Here is a 14,088-nt window from a genome sequence, read left to right on the forward strand (position 1 = left end):
CATTTGAAATAACAAAGTAAATTGATTTTTTTCCTCTATCCTACAACTTAGATTCTCTCTTCTCTTCTCTTCCCTTCTCTTCTCTTCTCTTCTCTTCTCTTCTCTTCTCTTCTCTCTCTCTCTCTCTCTCTCTCTCTCTCTCTCTCTCTCTCTCTCTCTCTCTCTCTCTCTCTCTCTCTCTCTCTCTCTCTCTCTCTCTCTCGTATTTAGGTCATAACTTTTATTGTTACTGATATAAAAAGGAAGCAAGTAAAGGAGGTAATATGTATGCTTCACACCCTCATGACTGCTTTGACTCACTGCCCAATCCATCATAAGGTAGTGATAGGAAAGGTTCATGAAACTTCATTTGGCTAATTATGGTTTGATTGGTAATATATTGTGCATGTTGTGTCTTGTGTCAGGAGCTGAATACGAGCCTTCTCCCTCTCATGACTTAACCTTTCAAAACCTGTTGTTAGACCAGTGATTTGCAAACTGTGAGCCACGACTATCACTAAAGTGTGCTACCTAACTTTCCTAAACTGATACGTGTTTTTAGATTTGTGCGTCTTAGTAAGGTTGAAGTGCTGTCAAAGTCCAAGATATACCTTTAGTGTGCCACTGTGCTATAAACTTGAGGACCACTGCATGAGAGTAACGATCCACTAATCCCTCAACAGGCACAGAATGCAGCGGCTGTGGTGGTACAGAGGTGGTGGAGGCAGCTGCTGCATGAGCGACGACTGGCAGTATACAACCAGGCTGCTGTGGTGCTGCAGACCCACTGGCGGCGGCGCTGTGCCTCCCGCCTGCTGGACCAGTTGAGGAGGCAGCGTGTGGAGGAGCAGCAGGTGAGGAACACCACTCAGGCCATGTGACTTTGTAGTGGATGAATGATAGATGGGTTGATTATTCTCTCTCTCTCTCTCTCTCTCTCTCTCTCTCTCTCTCTCTCTCTCTCTCTCTCTCTCTCTCTCTCTCTCTTTCTCTCTCTCTCTCTCTCTCTCTGTCACTCTCTTATTATAGTTTTATAGTTCACCCATTCATCAATAAGTGCACAAAACACCAGCCTCTTACAAGGTATAACTTATGTGTTCTCTAAGCATGATCTTCCTCACCCACAGCACCAAGCAGCAGTAACTCTGCAGAGGATGTGGCGTTCACGCATGCAGCGCCACACCTTCCTCCAAATCCGTCATGCCGTGCTCACGCTCCAGGCCTACATCCGAGGTTGGAAGTGTCGGCGAAGACTGGCAATAATGGTGGAAGCTGCTGTGATCGTGCAGAGGCGGTGGCGTGCCAGGCAGATGGGCCGGGCAGTGATGGCACAGTACCGTGAGTCACAGCAAGCAGTAATTTTAGTCCAGCGCTGCATCAAGACATGGCTAACACGGCGACGCTTCCTGCAGCAACGTAAAGCTGTTGTGGTCCTCCAGGCAGCCTTCAGAGCACACCAGCAGCAAAAGGAATACTTGAGGTTGAAAAAGGCTGCTCTTCTGCTTCAGAGATGCTGGAGGGAGAAGTTGCAGCAGCAGCAGATCTTGGCCATGAAGGTGGAAGCTGCCATCACCATCCAGAGGTATTACCGTGGTTGGGTAGAGAGGGAGCACTACCTGACTGTCCTGCACAGTGTTAGGGTCATCCAGGCCCATGTGAGGGCTTGGAAGGAGGGTCACAAGGCTAGGGAGCATTTCTTGGCCACACGACATGCAGCTGTCACCGTGCAACGATTGTACAGAGCCAGGCAACAGCGCTTGTACCACCAGGAACGGAACAGGGCAGCAACTGTACTCCAGGCACAGGTGAGTGTTTGTGTGTGTATATTTCAATGATATGCTTTTACTCTTAGTATTGAGTACTCACTATCTGAATGCCCTTGAGGCCTGTGTCAAACAGAAAGACTGTTTGTAGGGTTCTGTGCAAGTGTGTGAAAGGTGTAGAGACAAGTGTTGTGCTTTCCTCAGGTGCGGGCGTGGCTGGGGCGCCGTGCCTTCCTCCGCCAAAGAGTGGCAGCTGTTACTCTGCAGCACCACTACAGGGGCCATAGACTCACTGTGCAGGCCATGAGACACTTCCAGGTCATCAGGAGAGCCACCACTCATCTACAGGCTGGAGTGAGGGGACACCTATCCAGAAAACAACTGAAAAGACAGCACACTGCAGCCACTGTCATCCAGGCTCACTGGCGAGGGTGGACAGCTAGGCAAACCTTCTTAACTGAAAAGAATGCAGCTATGATTATCCAGCAGCATCTCAGGGCCACCCTCAGAGGCAAGGAAGAGCGGAAAGCATTCCTGGAAGCTCGTAGGAAGGTGGTGGTGCTGCAGGCAGCCACCCGTGGGTACCTGGTGCGGCGGCGGGTGACAAGAATGCATGAATCTGCTGTGGTGATCCAGAGTGCCTGGTGGCTCTACTGCCAGAAGAAGGCATATGAACAGAGACAGCTATGGGCTGTAGTCACAATACAAAGGGCTTTTAGGGGCATGTGCCACACCAAAGAAGTGATGCAACAGTACCAGACCACCAGGAGAGCTGTAGTGAGAGTCCAGGCTTGGACCAGAGGCTATCTTGTACGCAGAGAGATGAAGAGACAGAATAGAGCAGCTTTCACCATACAGCAGGCCTTTAGGGGGATGTGTAAAACAAAGGAGATGGTGCAGGAGTACCAGACCACCAGGAGAGCTGTCATTACCTTGCAAGCTTTTACTCGAGGCCATCTTACTCGCAGAGAAATTAAGAAGCAGCACAAAGCAGCTGTCACCATCCAGCAAGCTTTCAGGGGAATGTGTAAGACCAGAAAAATTATGCAACAATATCATGTCACTATGAGTGCTGTCATTACCCTGCAAGCATATACTCGAGGCTTCCTTACTCGCATGGAAATAAAGAGTCAGCACAAAGCAGCCACCACTATCCAGCAAGCTTATAGGGGAATGTGCAAGACCAGGGAAGTTATGCAACAATATCATGCCACTAAGAAGGCTGTAATCACCCTCCAGGCTTACACACGGGGGTATCAGATACGCAGGAGCATTAAAAACAAACATAAGGCTGCGCTCACTATCCAGCAAGCCTTCAGGGGGATGTGCAAGACCAGGGAGATGATGAGAGAATACCAGGCCACCAGAAGGGCTATCATTACCCTGCAATCACATACTCGAGGATATCTGACTCGCAGGAATGTACAGAAACAAAGGAATGCAGCCATCATCATACAGAGAGCCTTTAGGGGGATGTGCAAAAGTAGAGATGCTGTGCAGGAATACCAATCTATCAAGAGGGCTGTCATTGTCTTGCAAGCATATACACGGGGTTATCTAATTCGCAGGAGTGTGAAGGAACAAAGGAATGCAGCCAGCACCATACAGAGAGCCTTTAGGGGCATGTGCAAGACCAGAGAAGTAATGCAGCAATACCATGCTACCAGAAATGCTGTCATTCTCCTTCAGGCACATACACGAGGTTATCTGATGCGCAGGAATGTAAAGGAACAAAGAGATGCAGCTATCACCATACAGAGAGCCTTTAGGGGCATGTGCATGACCAGAGAGGCAATGCAGCAATACCAGTCCACCAGGGAAGCTGTCATTACCTTGCAGGCTTATACTCGAGGCTTCCTTATTCGTAGGGAGATCAAGAGGCAGAACACAGCAGCTCTCACCATCCAGCAGGCTTTCATGGGGATGTGTGAGACAAGGAAGGCTGTGAGGAAATATCAGATCACTAGAAAGGCCATCATAACTCTACAAGCACATACCCGGGGTCATCTAACTCGCTGCTATGTACAGAAACAAAGAGATGCAGCTCTCACCATACAGCAAGCCTATAGGGGGATGTGCAAGACCAGAAAAGCAGTGCAAGAATACCAGGCCACCAGAAAGGCTGTCATTACCATGCAAGCCAGCACTCGAGGCTTTCTCACTCGCAAGGAAATCAAGAGGCAGAATAAAGCAGCTCTCACCATCCAACAAACCTTCAGGGGGATGCATAAGACTAGGGAGGCTGTGAGGCAATACAAGATTACCAGGAGAGCCATAATGACACTACAGACACACGTCCGAGGATACTTGACTCGCAGGAATGTACAGAAGCAAAGAAATGCTGCCATTACCATACAGAGAGCTTTTAGAGGAATGTGCAAAACTAGAGAGGCTGTACAGCAATACCAAAACACCAGGAGGGCTGTGGTGACACTGCAAGCACAAACAAGGTGCTGGCTGGGAAGGCAACAGTTCTTGAGGCAGAAGCATAGTGCCATTACTCTGCAAAGGCACATAAGATCCTACCAAGCAGGCAGGAGAGCCAGGAGTCAGTACCAACTTGACCACAAGCGAATCATTCAAGCCCAAGCTGTTGTGCGAGGGTTCTTGGCCAGGCGAGAGTTGGAGAGACAGCAGCGGGCAGCTACTGTAATACAAACATGTTTGCGTACCTACATAGCCCACAAGCGCTTCCTGTGTTTGCGTTTGGCGGCTATGCGTTTGCAACGGCTCTACAGGACTCGCAAGCTGACTCGCATCACCCGAGAGATCTTCCTTATCAAGCGCTCAGCTGCCATCACCCTCCAGGCTGCCACTCGGGGCTTCCTGGTCAGGCAGGACATCAGGCACAAACATTTGGCTGCTGTGAAGATTCAGGCTGCTGTGCGCTGCTGGATGGCACAGAGAAAGTACACCATACTGTGCTACAGTACCAGGGTTCTACAAATCCATTGGAGGGCCACATTGATCATGTGGCACCAGCGTGAACAGTACCACACCCTCCGAGGGGCTGTCATTCGCATGCAGGCCATCTGGAGAGGCAACATTGTAAGGAGAAGGATCCAGACATGGCATAGAGCAGCCACACTCATTCAGGCACACGTCCGTGGCCTCTTGCACCGTCAGCAACTGAACAAGGCTAGGGCCAGTGCTGTGGTGGTGCAACAGTGGTGGAGGGGCATCCTGTTTGCCAGAGAGTGCCGTCTTAAATTCTTGTTCCAGAGAGATTCAGCAGTCATCTTGCAGGCCAGTGTGAGGGGATTCCTGGTGCGCCTGAGACTCAAAAAGTCACACCAGGCAGCAGCTGTGATCCAGGCCTTCTGTCGTGGCACAGCTCAACGAAGGAAATTCTTGCAGCAGAGGGAGGGAGCCATCACACTACAGCGGCACTGGAGGGAGAGGGCACAGCACAGGAGGGAAATGGCAGCTGCCTTGGAGATACAAAAGTGGTGGAGGGCTCAGACAGAGGCCAGGAGGCAACGAGAGTTATACCTACTACAGAGAAATCGTGTGGTAAGCCTCCAAGCCTGTGCCAGGGGAATGCTTGTCAGGAGGCAGTTGGCCAGACAACACTTAGCAGCAATACTGATTCAAGCACACATCCGGAGGCACCTCACTCAGAAGCACTACCATCAGCTAAGGGAAGGAGCTATTACAATTCAACGTTATTGGAGAGCCAGTAGAGCCTGCAAGAAGCAGCATGAAGACTTCCAGACTGTCAAGAAAGCCACCATCACCCTGCAGGCCCATGTGAGGTGCTGGCTGGTACAACAGAGGCTCAAAAAGACTACCAGGGCCACAGTAACCATACAGAGGTGGTGGAAAGCAACTGTTCTGGCTAGGCAAGAGCAAGCCAGTTATTCATTGTTAAAGTCAGCCACTATTACTCTGCAGGCCTATACCAGATGCTGGCTGGTACGTCAGAAATACATCAGAACCCTAAGAGCTACACTAAATGTACAGAGATGGTGGAGAGGAGTCATTGCCACAAGACAGACAAGAGAGAGGTATGTTACTGTAAGGACAGCCACCATCACCTTGCAGACCCATATTAGGTGCTGGCTGGTTCAGAGGAGATACAGAAAATTGTACACAGCTGCCACAGCCATACAAAGGTGGTGGAGGGTAGTGAAGGCTTCCCGGGAGGCAAGGAGGGAGTACCAGAGAAAGATCAATGCAGTATTGGTGATTCAGAGGCGGTGGCGTGGTGCCTGTCTGGCCCTGCACGCCCAGGAGCACTACATTTACCTGCGACGTGCCACCATCATCCTGCAGGCTGCCTGGAGAGGCCGACAGGCGAGGCGGCATGTCCAATGCATCAAGGCAGCATGCACCATCCAGGTGAGGTGCTTTTCTTGTATTGGACTTGTATCATCAGATTTTAATACTGTTTAAGCACTACTAGGCAGATCTTGGAGACGAGAGGGAGGGAGAGGGATCTTGTAAGTCTTCCCTCTGGAAAAAAATGGTATACCAAAGTATGCAAAGTTAGGTAGGGTTAGTTTAGAGACACATTCCTTGGTACCTCTAGGTTTATATGAAATTTTTTAAATGTGTATGTATGTGTGTGAGATACATATAGGAAAGATGCATCACTTTCCCTCATTTTGAGCTTAAAGTGCCTGTGGGTTTGGTGGTTAGTCTGTGGACACATTATGACCTTGTACATTTTCTGAGCAGGCATATGTGCGTGGGTGGCAGGTGCGGCGCCAGGTCCAGCAGCAGCAGCGGCAACTCCAGCTAGACAAGGTGGCAAGGGTGGCCAAGGCACACCTGGCAGCCACCAGGATACAGGTGAGGGAGGAACACCCAAGCATCCATCCTTGATCTCACTTGTGTTAGCCAGTAAACTTTAGGACATGACTTGTGGCTCCTTGAAGTGACTGATGACTTAATGAGTGGCCTTCTTCATCACTGTTAGTGCTGGCTGACTGGTGACTGTGTATTTCTGTCAACAGTATTCACTTTCCTTTATACAGCTCAGGTATAGATTATGGGCAATTCACATGGGTATAAAAAGTCTGGCCACCCCATTTACCTTTCTTGGACTGGGAAGTAATGCAGTGTTTTGTGTGGCTGAGATAACTGAGTGACTGTGTGTGTGTGTGTGTGTGTGTGTGTGTGTGTGTGTGTGTGTGTGTGTGTGTGTGTGTGTGTGTGTGTGTGTTCATGGTTTAGGCCACTTATTTTTGTCTATATTTTGATACCGAAAGATTAGTTCGTCTAAAAGTTGATTTATAAATGGGGCTGAAGATGAGCAGAACAAACTTGACAAAGACATTAGACAGTTTCAAGGGGAGATTAGATTAATTTCTGAATAAAAATAGGAGATGGTAAGTTTTAAGTGCTCTGAAGCTGCCTTGTGCTGATCACTTGGCATTTTGCAGCTTCCTTAATTTCTTGCATTCTTATGTTCAGCATTGGTGCAATGAGACCATTCAATCTTCTCATCACATTCATCACTTTGCATCCCTTTCCACAGCGATGGTACCGGTGCTGCAAGGTGCTGGCAAGAGCAAGGGAAGAGCTTTGGGCTGTGAGGAGGCTGCAGGGATGGGTGAGGACATGGAGGCTGCGAGTGACATTCCTAAAGCAGCGACAGGCAGCCCTTGTCCTGCAGCGGGCATGGAGGCAGCGGCAGCAGGCACAGAATGAGGTATGTGGAGTGGTGGATCAGTGGGTTAGAGAATGAGTGAGAGAGAAAGAGAGAGAGCAGCATAAGGAATTGTTTGTCAGCATGGCTATTTGTACTTTTAGGTGTCCAAGAGCTTTAGGACTGACTATTAAATCTTGATCATGTTGAGTATTTGATTAGGATATTTCTTTTGCCATCACTGATGACAGTAATGGAAATCCCCTTGGCACCACACAGGCTCGTCGTCTTCATGCGGCAGTGGTGCTCCAGGCAGCGTGGCGTGGACGAGTGGTGCGGCAGCAGACCAAGACCAAGAAGCTGCGTGAGCTACGGCAGCGGCTGGAGAAGGCCACGCAGGAGGCTACAGAGGAGAAACAGATTGGCCACCGTACCAGCAAGGCTATTGCCTACCTCCTCCAGGGTCGAGACCTGCGACGCATCCTGGCCGCTGTTATTAGTCTGGGTGAGTGGCTGAGTGTAGGAGGCTTGCTGGGAGAAGGTTAAGGATTGTGCTGTAGTCTAATGACATATCTTGGTTCTTGTGATACCATCTTGTCGCAGAGAAAGAGACCGAGCAAAGGAAAAGTGTAAGATTTTTTAGTGATCTTATCTAGCTTTTCTCTCTCTCTCTCTCTCTCTCTCTCTCTCTCTCTCTCTCTCTCTCTCTCTCTCTCTCTCTCTCTCTCTCTCTCTCTCTCTCTCTCTCTCTCTCTCTCTCTCTCTCTCTCTCTCTCTCTCTCTCTCTCTCATTTCAACATTTACTTAAGAATATAAAAAAATAGGGAAAAGATATCATGAGATCTTTTGTGCAGTAATGAAGGTATCTACTAACTATTGCTAATATTATCCTCGTCCAGGTGGAAACAGGTAGGTACATTTCATACTGGGACTGCCATGGGAAGGCTTGGTGGCTTCTTGTGGTTTCTTCCTCTTGTCTACTTGTCTCCACCAGTACTCACCCCTACCTTCCCCTTTCCTTCCTACCACAGACACCAGCACTCGTTGGTCCTCTCTGTGCTGTGAGCAACTAGCATCCAACGCAGCACCAAGAGTTCTGATGCAGCTGCTACTTAACTGCAACCGGTCCATCCCCAACTTGCAGATCATTAGCTATATCCTCAGCATCCTGATCAACCTGGCTAAGTATCCACCCACTGCATCCTGTGTCCACCAGGTGAGAAGGGTCAGGTGAATGGTTAGGGGAGAGCGGGTGGGATAAGTGGGTGGATAGAGAGGGAGTGGGATGAGGGAATATGTAGAGGAGAGGGGGTGTTGAGTTCAGCCTGTGAGTGAGTGAGGAAAGAGTATGTTTGGACTGTAACTGACGATATACTAGTTCCTCCTTGTTCCTTGTATTTGTGAAAAGTTAATGCTTTCATCTGAATGGTACAGGAATGTTGTGGTTGATAAGCATCTTTCTCTTTTATTTGCCTATCTATATATGAATAAAATCTCATCCATCTTGGAATCTTTCCCCACCCCCTTCGCATGCTCTCTCTCTCTCTCTCTCTCTCTCTCTCTCTCTCTCTCTCTCTCTCTCTCTCTCTCTCTCTCTCTCTCTCTCTCTCTCTCTCTCTCTCTCTCTCTCTCCCCCCCCCTCCCCCCCAACCACTAAACCAGCCTTATTCTGCAGCTCGGGGGCCTGATGAAGAGTGTGCTGTGGCTGCTGTCCATATCTCCAGACAAGCACCAAACCATCTTCACCAAAGGCTGTACCCTACTCTATGTGCTGGCCACTGCCCCCGTGCCCCTCCAGGTGAGTTACAGCAGAGGAAGAATGTATGTACTTGGGAAAAACAGATATCATTATGGCTCTTGTGTGGTGATGAATGTACTAACCACAGACTATTGCTATTATATATGAGAGAACAGGATGGAATAAAAAAAAAAATCAAGGGTCCTCCCCAACCAACTCTTTCTCCAGCAACAAGACCAAGGAAATAGTTAGAAAGGAACATCATAAACTATATAGGAAGCAAAAACTTGGAAATTTTATAGTAAAGAGTGAAAAGAGACAGAGTGTCAGACTCTTACCAGAGCAAGTGATCCTGAGGAGGGAGGCCCATGTACAAAAGTTTAGCCAAGCTCGACAAGGCACCTACAGCATGGATACCTACATTCCCATTTGCAAACATTCCTTCACATTTTATCTACAGAGGGAAGAAAATCAGTCCTCACCATCCCACATTAAACATTTTGTCAGCAATATGAGTAATAATCATCATCACAATCTTCCTTAACTTCCTATCTTTCTTCTGCCAGGCTGTGAGGAGTCCCAAGGTGGTGGAAGAGCTGAAGGGTTTGCACAGGCTCATGGTGCGCCGCCAGACAGTTGCTGCCAAGAACAAGAGACTCCCCAAGCAGCCCAGGGTCCTCTCAGCTACTCAGTGCCCAGCCATCGTACCTGACTGGGCTCTGCTGCCTGGCCAACCCAGGGAATTTGGGGAGCCTCTCTTGGCCATCACTACACTCCTGGCCACCCTGGAACATGAATGGGAGGAACAGGAGATGGCCAGGACATGAGCAACTGGTGGCAAAGGAGTTTATAAGATGATGTGAGAATTGATAAAATATACCAAGTTAAATAGATAGGTCTGAGGGAGATAGTAATCAGCCAGACTTGAGTAAAGAAGATTGTAGATCAGCCAGGATGAGAGTTAAATGGATCATTAGTAGTGTATGTATGTATACTTCCCATTTACTTTCCACTCCTCTCTCCCATGTTCATAATTTAACTATGTATGTACTTCCCTCCTCTGTGACTCTTCCTCCCATAACCTTCACTTTATTGTATGGGTAATGACTCTCCATATTTTCTCCCATTAACTTTTTTTCGTTTAAATTATTTCTCTTCTTTTTTTCTTTTATTTTTGGAGGTGAGAAATATATTAGTGTTTTTTATATTCTTATGTTGCTTGTTTTAAAAGGTAAATGTGCTTTTAATTGTTTCTGCTTCACGTTATGTTATTTTAAGCTTATTTTTAGTGTTATTACTACAATAGCTTTATAACATTCCATAAAAATTACATTTATGTATATTATTCATTTTAAACTGTCATTATTAAAGATTCTCTCTCTCTCTCTCTCTCTCTCTCACTCTCATAAACACATTTATGACCTCTATTTATTTTTATTTATTTTATTTTATTTTTGAGCACCACAAAGACTTATAATTATTTTTAAGTATTAATGTTTAAGCCGTTTTTTCCTTGATTTTTAAGTTTTTTTTTTTTTTCTTTCTTTCTCCATATATATATATATATATATATATATATATATATATATATATATATATATATATATATATATATATATATATATATATTTTTTTTTTTTTTTTTTTTAGTTTAATAATGTTCTTCTTTCAGTTCTTTAGTATGAGATTTTTGTATGTATAGTGTGTGTGTGTGTGTGTGTGTGTGCCTATGTGTGGGTGTTTGTGTGTATGTATGCACAAGCAACCTTTGCTGCTCACTCTCATTTTATCCTTTTAGAAATTTGTATTCAGAAACATTTCAGTATTTTATTTAATCTTTTAACAAAACCTAGTTAAAGTTATTGAGGTTTTCAAAAGTATTTTCATGTTTGCTTTTAACACTCTAACAAGGATTCTGTACCATCATAAGGACAAAACAATCCATCTTGTACTAATAATTTCTTTCCCCTTCCAAAATGTCATAATGAAGAACCTAAAGTGTTTAAGGATACATAGCTTGGTCTTGCTTTATAATAATCATTCTAGCTTTATAATGTATTTTTACCCAGACTCATGCCTTACACAATATATGGAATTTTAAGATAATCTGCTTTTTTTATATACCGTACAGTATATTATAAAATACAGTACTATAACTTAGTTTTACTTCTTGTTTTATGCTGTCATGTGGATGGTTATTCAGTTCAGTTTTTACTTCTTGTTTTATAATGTCATATGGATGGTTATTCAGTTCATCACTATATATTTTCTGAATTTTCAAGAATATTTGTGATGCATCTTTTGTAAAACTAAATTGCTGCTTCTTTGCTCTCTAGCTGTGTAACCTCTCCTATTGCAGATCACTGCCAGTAATGTTAAGGATTGTCTTCTTTCTTTTCTTTTTATTTTCTTTTCTCATTATCACTGGTAAAGTACAACATATATGACTTGTCTTTACTGTCAAATGAATATACCGCAATATTTCAGTGTTTTGTATTCTTTCTGACCTCTTTACTGGTGAATGTCATAATTAAAATGAGGGTTTAGGGTCCCACAGCCCCCCGCCCCCTCTCCGAGCATAAGCCACTAAGAAAGTGAACCCAGATACTTAATGTATATATTTTTAAAGAATTGCGATGGAATGACAGCAGCAGTGGTGGTGATGGTATCAATTTTTCTTTAGTAGACTTCATACAAGCCAGGCAGAAAGAATTCCAAGCAGAGCAATAAGAGTGAATGAGCCCATGTAGTGACTGGGGAGTTAAAACACTGCACAGGACTAAGAGGAAGTACTCATAAGAGATTAAAGGCAGGTATAAGGTGTGTCACAATTGCCGTAGTGGTGTTACAGTCCTGAGTGGGTGTGTATGTATTTATTTTTATTTATGTTGCACTTATTAATATAGACGGGATGTTGTTAGAAAGATCACGACCCGGCCCTGTACATTTTTCGCCCCTATAAGTTTTTTTTTTTTTTTTTTTTTCACTATTAGACATTCCTTTCCCATAATCCCTTAAAAATTTTCAGATGCTTATTGTTGTACAATAGCTTGTTATTATTCCGGTAGCCTAGGAAATACTTTTTTTTTTTTTTTTTCACTCTCTTTATCTATCCATGTAAACTTAAGCCTACTGCTCTGAATGCCACCAGAATACGACCATAGCAGTAAAAAGGTTAAGAGAGATCTGGGCAATGGTTGACTAAGATATTGTGGCTATCTTAGGATTACCTGAGGGCTGTCGTGTTGAGGACTTGGAACACCGATGTTTGGTTATGTAGTAGGTAATGAGCTGAAGTGTCTTCATATATAAAGTAGTTAATAAATTGTGGTTATCAATGAACAAAAGTAAAAAAAAAAAAAAATGAAAATGAATCAATAACTGAATTATAATAATGATAGCAACAACAACTAATGATAACAATGTTATTATTATCTTAAATGTTATCATTATCTTAAAATTTTAGTTCCATTCTTAGTAATATGAGGTTCAAACAGTTCAAACGTAAAGAAAACTACTCGTAATCCTTAGCTGGTCATATGATAAAAAAAAGTATATATATATATATATATATATATATATATATATATATATATATATATATATATATATATATATATATATAATATATATATATATATATATATATATATATATATATATATATATATATATATATATATATATATATATATATATATATTACTGTCACGATGACATATTCGCAAGTTATTATTTTATTTTTTCTTATAATATAACGTTAAAATCTAATATTAGTACATTAATAAAAACAGCACTGTTTTACCTACGTGGTCACTTACGCATGGCGAAAGCAGGGAGTTGAGGAATCAGCGAACAGTGATCTTTGGTATTGTTTTTTTTTTTTTTTTCTGTGTACTAGACGCGACGAGGCACGCACTTTGTCCCGGATGATAAATGAAGGTATGTTGTGTACGGGGATGCATTAGGGAGGCTGTAGGGATGAGGAAATCGCGACGAATTACAGCATTCTAAAGTACTATAGGGATGGCTATCTATGCCCTATTTTCATTGCCGTAGGATTTGATGTACTAGTGTCAGTGAATGCAAGAAACACGGGAGGTCGAGGAAAGGAGGGAGGCATTGGGTAAATGTACCATATTTTTGCTTCTCACTCGTTTATTTGTGCAATCCAAGACTCCTCCTGTGTATTATATCTTCCTATATCCCCTCTTTTGGGATTGCCGAGCTTATATCGGTCACTCGTAGTCTCTGTCGGGAGATAAAACCAAAAAATGGCGGGCTATCAATTCAACACGAGAGATTCGAAAAAGTTACCGATATACAACTTTTCATATTTTCACTCCACACTCGTTTATTTAACCATTCCAATCCTCCTATTTATTGTTACTAAAAGGCGCTGTCACACGGACATTTTCTGGTATCTTTTATTGGCATGTAGTCGCGGTACGGGTGGCAAAGAGCGCGCGTCCTATCACACACGCAACGAAGGTTATCTACGTGTTATTTTATTATCGACAGAAAGAAAATTGCATAGAAGGCAGGACGTAAGTATAAGCTGCCAAGAATATGGTAGAAATTAGTAGCAGTGTTCAGTAAGCACGAAGCACGTACACACACACACACACACACACACACACGATTCCACCACGTGATTATCCTGGCAACAGTGAATGACACAGATCTGCAACATCTGCATTTCTTTGATGTAGATGCGGAAGTGGAGGTGGAGGCGGAGCTTTTGTTATCTAAAAACGCGCTTGTGAATACTGATGTGGATCTTTCGTTGTTATAAAACGCGAATGCGGATTGTAATACGAATATTATTTTCTGCGGTGGCGTAAGGGGAGGCGGATATCCGAAACATCACTACAACACACATAGACACACACATGTATCACCCAATGAAAGACAGGGCAACGCACACACACACACACACACACACATGCAGGGTACAACTTGGCTGACAGATGTGAAGAAACTGTGCGAGTAAACAGAAGCCAATATTTAGATAT

The 14,088-nt window shown here is 44.2% G+C and overlaps 1 protein-coding gene and 1 long non-coding RNA gene across 2 annotated transcripts in view; both read left to right on the forward strand.

The window, feature by feature from the left end:
- LOC135108597 (abnormal spindle-like microcephaly-associated protein homolog) overlaps nt 1–10,599 on the forward strand; it is a 28,178-nt gene extending 17,579 nt beyond the window's left edge. Inside the window, 9 exon segments of the mRNA XM_064019755.1 lie at nt 663–833; nt 1,107–1,784; nt 1,947–6,083; nt 6,423–6,536; nt 7,225–7,398; nt 7,615–7,840; nt 8,367–8,551; nt 9,011–9,133; nt 9,640–10,599. Of these exon segments, the coding sequence (XP_063875825.1) occupies nt 663–833; nt 1,107–1,784; nt 1,947–6,083; nt 6,423–6,536; nt 7,225–7,398; nt 7,615–7,840; nt 8,367–8,551; nt 9,011–9,133; nt 9,640–9,900 (6,069 nt within the window). The 3' untranslated portion in view covers nt 9,901–10,599.
- A 2,299-nt stretch (nt 10,600–12,898) lies between these two features.
- LOC135108654 (uncharacterized) overlaps nt 12,899–14,088 on the forward strand; it is a 64,469-nt gene continuing 63,279 nt past the window's right edge. Inside the window, exon 1 of the long non-coding RNA XR_010272375.1 lies at nt 12,899–13,015. This is a non-coding gene — a long non-coding RNA (uncharacterized LOC135108654). The remainder of the gene's footprint in view (nt 13,016–14,088) is intronic.

Source organism: Scylla paramamosain, chromosome 17 (assembly GCF_035594125.1).
Source record: "Scylla paramamosain isolate STU-SP2022 chromosome 17, ASM3559412v1, whole genome shotgun sequence".
Lineage (NCBI taxonomy): Eukaryota > Metazoa > Arthropoda > Malacostraca > Decapoda > Portunidae > Scylla > Scylla paramamosain.